The following is a 7,278-nucleotide window of genomic DNA, read 5'->3' on the forward strand; positions in this document are numbered from 1 at the left end:
TATAAGTAGCAAATATTCAGCTTTAATCCATCTCTGGCCTTTACACCTACTTTATTCACCCCACCTAAAAATCTAATTTATGCAGTGGGAATGCCTGGGGTGCTGACAGAAAAGTGTGCAGAAGGGGTGACATAAGTTTGCTTTTTGTTGACACTTGCTTAAAATCCAGAGAACTGGCAGGGCAGTGCGTACAAATGTACAGGGACAGAAAATATTTGCTTGTATGTGTTTTATATGGCCACAGTGTGGTTCTTAATCACCTGATAGACATACCTGGTTTAGGATTATTTTGATTAATGTAGATGACACATCTTCTCTATGGCCAATGCAACATTTTTTTTTTAATGTTGAGCAAAGTGATGGGGTAGAAAGGCAGCACATGGGCCCATTTCTCTCTGGATTAGAACATATTTATTGGTTTCCATTATTTTGTCCACCCCTGCAAATACTTATATAACCATGAGCATGTATTATAATATAGGCCAAGGAGACATAACCTGTTAAAATAAAAACAAGAACAAGTACAGTATATAAAATACAGAATAAAGTTTCTGTTTTATTTACAGCTAGATGTGAAACAAAGGAGATCTCAGTCCTATATACACACACATCGAATTCCACAATGCAGACTATTCAGCTGAGGAATTTGGGTTTTCTGGCCCGCATATGCCATGCTGCGTCACTTGGCACAAGAAAAACTTTTCCATTCATAGCATCATCAGCGGCTCAGAGACAGACGGAGCTGCTCGTACATCACCTGATCCTGCAAAGGTAGAGAAGTTTTATTTTATTATTAAACAGTATATAGCGCCAACGTATTACGCAGCACTGTACATTAATTAGGGGTTTCAAATGACAGACAGATACAGACAGTGACACAGGAGGAGGAGAGGACCCTACCCAAAGAGCTTACACTGTAGGAGGTGGAGGAAGTAGCACACAATAGGAGGGAGGATAGTTTGTGATTTTCATACTGTTCCATGGAACAGGCAGCAGTTGCCAATCTGTGAATTCTCATGAACAAAGCTATTCAGTGAACTGTGGAATCTGAGATGGGTTACTGCAAAGTATTTCCCAATGTCACTGATAGCACCACAGAACGCTTTTCATAAGGCTTTACTTTTCCACTGGTTCAGGTGACAAGTTAGTCTCTTTTTTTTTTGTGAGTTGCCAAATGCCACTTGCACCTGGCGGAAGAAATGTTACTTGGAAAGGACCTACTCAGGTCCAATCATGTCTTCCGCAGTCCTGCCAGGAACCGCAGGCCGAAGGTTGCCCTTATCAGCACTCTGAAACTTTGTGGAGTTCCTTATCTCACCAAACAAATAAAGTTGTCTTTAAAGTGATTATTGTCACAAGGTTTGTTTACACTGGTGGTATGTGGTTGTTTTAGTTCGTGCATACTCATTGATACAATGCACGACCACTATACTGTGTGAAAGAATCCAATCCATTTTTTGTATATCTTCCCAAGCAAAAGAGTTCTATGAGTAGCACAGAATACTACAAAGAGACTGCTGGGACTTTGGGTCTGATTTATTAAAGCTCTCCAAGGCTGGAGAGGTTACACTTTCATCAGTAAAGCTGGGTGATCCAGCAAACCTGGAATGGATTTGTTAAAAGTCATTTGCTATTTGTTAGCAAATGTTTACAATCCTGGACCAGATCCACTCCAGGATCACCCAGGTTCACTGATAAAAGTGTATCCTTTTCAGCCTTGGAGAGCTTTAATAAATTAGGCCTTTTGTGTTAGAGCAGTGGTCCTTCTATGGTTGCAGCACATATTGCGTCCTTCTTATTGCATTGCTTTAGGTCTGACTCAGAAGGTGGAGTGTTGGACTGATGAAGAGACTGCAGCTCTCACATATACCACAGCTGTCTCTCTGCAGCTGAGCCAAGGACCTAACTGCTGGAGTAAGGTTGCAAAACAAAAGAACCACCCTGTATTTTGCTGATAAACTGGACTTAATATAGTCATTACAAATGAAGAAAAAGCCCATTAAAAAGTGAAGCAAACGCCAAATGCAACTTTCCCAGTTTATAAAATAAAAGCAGCACTAAGAAACACAATTTGCTGAGTTTTAACATGCAGTCTTGGGTTTAATTCCCACCATGGGAAGAGGAAGACTGGGGTGTCAGGGTTCTTCCTGTTTCCTCCACTATAAAAAAATGTGTTGGTACCTATAAAAGCATTTTCATTAGGGAAGGTAGGGCAATCTAAGTATCCTATACAAGGAACACAGTCTGCACTCCAGAATTCATGAGGCTCCTGTATTATTTAAGCCTGGAAGTAAAAGCAGCCGATTATTACGCCTTCCAAAACTGAAACTAAACTAGTAACTGGAGGATACAAGAAAGATTGGGGTGTTAGAACATGACACAAGTAACATGATTTACAATAGTAAAGTTGCTAAATAAATGATATATACACATACACACACATATATATTTTTTTACTATGGCTTTATTATTAAGGCAGCCAAGCTGTATCCTTGTAATAACCAAGGTGGTGGGTTCAGTTTGTATCTGAATGTGTGGGTCATGCTTTGTACAGCTTAGCGAATGTCTTCCTGACAGGTGACTGAAAGAACACTGTGCATGGTTTGAACAGGCTCTGGTTCCTTAATATGTCAATTTTCATATACTACTATAGAGTTTTGGATGTCTGGCATATATGACTTCTTATATTATTAACCAAAACATCAAAGAAACGACTGCAGCCCAAGCAGGAAAAAAAGATTTATTTGCTCAGCATCTCTCAGATCAAAAAACCATAACAAAATTTGGAAAAAGGTGAAGGGAAGTATGGTGAGACTACTCTAAAGTTGGCCTTTAATCAATTAAAACATTCAAGGCCTTTCCATTCAATTCTATAATTAGGTGCCAGACAGGAAAGCAGCGCAGGGTACTAATAAAAGTCATGAAAGCTGATTGGGGGTTATTGACAAATGGGCTGCATTTCTGTGTTTAAAGGGCATTTCTATCATTTGGTTTACTTTCACCGCTGAGTCGATAGAGGTCACATGATGAGAACATTCCTCTTTATTTCCAGCTGAACCGGCACAGCAATGTATTTTTGGTTCATGAGATCATCCTGCAGAAGTTTTTTTTCTCCTTCATATTATTGAATAAGCAGCAAATACAACACTTGAGACTTACCTTCTTGGAAACAGACGGTTTCACCTTGCAGAACGCATCCTCAAAGTGTTTCTTAAAAACTTCAATCTGTCCTGTATGTGCAGAAATAACATTAGTTACCTCCAATATCTGTGCCGGGTCAATTTACATTAATAGGCTGTCAGGATACGAATGCAAAGAAAAAATATGCAATTGCCCAAACTGCTGAAGTCCAAAGTGCTTTATTCTTTCAGGCTGGTATGATTTATACCAGGGAAGTTTGTGAGGGTAAAGTGCACCTGTCTAGTAAAACACAACTAGATTTTTATCGCTGGAGACAATCATTTGTGAACGTGTTGGGTTAAAATATAGAATCAGTACAGATGTCCTTTGATGCTGTGCCGGACCACTAAACAAAAGTCTGCTGATTATTGTAGTTCCTGCAGCTGGAGTAGACAAATATGAGGCTTCTGCAACAAGCCAAGTTCTCCATACCTGGTAAGACTAGCAGTCACAATGCAAATACACAGCTATGAGACTACAGATTAGGCCTAGACACCCCCACCAGGCAGTGCACCGCTATTCATCAGGACACGGACATTTTTTAGGATTTCAGTTGAGGCTCCATTAACATTTCTAAATGTTCCCACGTTAAGCTTTCTTTGCACAGAGTGTCTTCTTGCACACAATATTGGGATTGATTGGTTGCTGATGAGATGCATTATCAAGGTGCAGGTACATGGATATGCACGCAAAGGTTGTAAGAGGAATTCTTCCCACTGACCGCTACTCCAAAAAACTGTGAGCTGTGGATATAAATAATTATTGAAGGGGACCCCTAAAGTTATTTCAAAAGTGCCCCATACTAAAAAGGTTGATAAACACTAGGTTAACCCTACCAACAGTGCTGGAAGATGGATAACGTGCCGTTCTTATATCTGTGTATAAAGTGAATATAATGGCTGTACTTTAATATTTGCCATCACGCTGGTCTTTGTTCAGAACTTCTCTACAAATACAGCTTGCAGAAGAGTTTTCATAGGTACAGCTGACCTTAGGGGAAAGGTTCAGGAATGCCTCTGGTCTGCTACCATAGGAGGAATTTGGTGGTTAATGAGTGCAGTCAGCAAGTTAAGTTAATGGTTTCCCTTCAGGGATTCAAAACTTCGTCCTCAACTCACCTTTGTTGCCATTCGGCTCCGGCTGTAACATTTCAGCCCGCAGGGCGTTTATGGACGCTTCTCGTACCAGAGCTGACAGATCAGCACCCCTATAAAACAAGGAAATATGTAACTGGACTGGAATAAGCAACAAAAAAAACAAATTTTCTATGATCATTGGTCATCAAGATACAATGACACCATGACAAAACCTTTACTTATTTGTCTAGGCTTCTGGTCGTGTGACCAGTATTGTAAACAACAAAAGTTTGACAGCCCTTCGTCCTTTCAGTAATTAATGAAGTCTGTACACATCCCTGGCATTTCACAATATAATGCAATAATATTTTGAAAGCTTCACTTGTCATTACTAAAAAGCCTTTCTGAAACTCAAGTTCAGTGACTTTGCCTAGGCTGAGATATCATCATCCATCTGCTGCAGGCAAGAGGAAGGGTTTTCACAATCTCCCCCTTCCAGTGATCAGAAACTGAAGTCACATATTGTCAGACATTTGTGAATGAAGACAAAAACTGCACTGACACCACAAATTAAATTATTGTGTTATCTTTAAAATGGCATCTCAATTCCAGCTGGGTGCCATGGATGATAACTGAACAAAAATGGCACCATCCGGATAGGAAAAGCAGATGAAGGCATTTTCAGGGTGAACTGTGATCTTTGTAAGAGGCAATAAATACCTGAAAATGTTATATATACACATAACATGCATTTAAGATAAAAAAAATCAAACGCAAGGTCTATGTTTGGATAGGGCAATGCATTTGGTTACACAGTCTGTGGGGATCGGCCAGTCCATACTGATCCTTCCATTCAGCAGAAATAACGCGGCCAAGGCCGTAATGCTGTAGACCTGAAATGGAGGATGCAATCTTTTTCCAATAGTACTTATATTTTGGAAATGTTAGTACTGTATGCAGAAATGTGGTGTACAATATGAGTCTACAAGCTCTCACTGATCCTTCCATTCAGCAGAAATAACGCGGCCAAGGCCGTAATGCTGTAGACCTGAAATGGAGGATGCAATCTTTTTCCAATAGTACTTATATTTTGGAAATGTTAGTACTGTATGCAGAAATGTGGTGTACAATATGAGTCTACAAGCTCTCAGCTAATCATATGCTTTGTGATCCTGGCTTATCTGTCCTTTATGATTGCTTATTAAAATATTTACCTTGCGGTTATGTAGATGGACTGGTTTTACTGATCTGGTGTGTATTCTTTATCTGTCTCTCTAAGTTTTTAAAATAAAGGAGGAAACCGGAGCACCTGGTGGAAACGCACGCAAACATTGGAGGAACAAACAAACTTTATGCAGAACTTTATGTAGATGGCACCTTGGCCAAGATTTGAACCGGGGTCTGTAATGTTACAAGACAAGAGTGCCAGCCAATGAGTTACAATGCCACACTTACATACATCACCACTTGTTGCACCATGATGTCATATGAGATCTCTTACACATTGTCAATATTGTAGGAACAAGAAAATCAGAAAATGTTTTGTGTGATCCCAGCAGGAATGTTGTTTGGGCTACAGACTTCAGTAATAGAAATCTAAGCTTTATCATGTGTCTTCCTAAAGTTTAAGATACATATCTGCTACCTTTATGGCTCCACGTTTGTAATATGTACTAGAAAGGAAATATTTGTGAACACCTTTCATATATCCCATTCCAATGGACAATAATATGGAGTTTTCTCCTCTTTGCAGCTTCAAAAGCCTCCACTCTTCTAGCAAGGCTTTGGAGTGTCCAGGCAAACTTTCCCCATTTAGCCTAAAGAACATTTGTAATTGTGGATGAGAAGAAATGGCTTGTAGCTGGCATTCCAATGCATCCCAATGGCGCTCAGTAGGTTTGAGGTCAGAGGTCTGCGTAGTACACTGGATGTGCACAATTGTTTAAAATGCTATTGCATGCTATAACAGTTCTTTTCACTGGAAGCACCTAAATGGTAGGCAAGTTGTTCATTACTCCTAATATCTTTTGTCTCGGTTTAATACAAATGGCACAGATATCCTATATACCAAGGGTGGGTCAGCTGACGTTGCACCATCATTAGAAAACCAATAAATGAAATACTTTTATAGGATCTAAAATAAAAAACATATAAGAACAATGAAGCTCATTTCATTTTATTTCATTCAGGTCTTCATCTGATATATATTTAATTTGTATGCTGATAAATTGGTGTGTGTTGGAAAGTTTCTCATGATATATAAGGTACAGATATGATGGAATTCTAGAAAAGAATAAACATAACATTTGTTTGGTAGGATCTGGTTTACCAGCATCAACAGACAGACTGCTCCGGGGTGTGGTGTTCATCTCTGACATTTCTCTATAGTCATACTTTACATTTCAGGGGAAGTTACCAAGCTCTAGTCATTCTTGCAATACCAAACACCAGGACATATACACTTATATATGGAGTGCGTGTAAAGCAGAAGTAAAGTTCCACTTTAAAAAAATTGGTATCAGGGAGGGCTTTATTGCAGAAAGGAGAGGTGATGTCCCTCCTACAATAGGCATTCTTACAAGATCGCTGGGCGGCATGCATTGGTTTGCACATCCCGGCTTCCCCTGTGGGACTGAATGAACTCACATGCACCTGTGTGGGATCTACATCATAGCAACACAGCCAATCAGGATAGCCAAAGACTACAACAAGGATAAAAAGGAAGAAGATGGCGGCGCCTGTAATGGAATAGGGATATGTGAGTATAATAGGGTTTGATTCTGCTTTAAGGACTCTGCTAGAGAGTGAGAGATACCCAGAGTGATGTTGCAGATCTCCAGTGAATTGACAAGCTGAAATCTTAAAAAGCTCCAGTGAATCGAACGGTAGAACAGTCATTGACATTACTGGTGAGTCTAGCCTGGTAGTCTCCAGTAAATGGATAGGTGGCATTCCGATATGTCATCAATCTACAGAGAATGGACCGGCTGCATTCTGATATGTCATCAATCTACAGAGAATG

At 39.8% G+C, this 7,278-nt stretch overlaps 1 protein-coding gene across 1 annotated transcript in view; it reads right to left on the reverse strand.

Moving 5' to 3' along the window:
- Positions 1-531: 531 nt before the first annotated feature.
- NVL (nuclear VCP like) overlaps positions 532-7,278 on the reverse strand; it is a 41,557-nt gene continuing 34,810 nt past the window's right edge. The window contains exons 21-23 of the mRNA XM_072409909.1: positions 4,299-4,387; positions 3,160-3,230; positions 532-763 (exon numbers count right to left, since the gene is read on the reverse strand). Of these exons, the coding sequence (XP_072266010.1) occupies positions 719-763; positions 3,160-3,230; positions 4,299-4,387 (205 nt within the window). The 3' untranslated portion in view covers positions 532-718. The remainder of the gene's footprint in view (positions 764-3,159; positions 3,231-4,298; positions 4,388-7,278) is intronic.

Source organism: Pyxicephalus adspersus, chromosome 4 (assembly GCF_032062135.1).
Source record: "Pyxicephalus adspersus chromosome 4, UCB_Pads_2.0, whole genome shotgun sequence".
NCBI classification, from domain to species: Eukaryota; Metazoa; Chordata; class Amphibia; order Anura; family Pyxicephalidae; genus Pyxicephalus; species Pyxicephalus adspersus.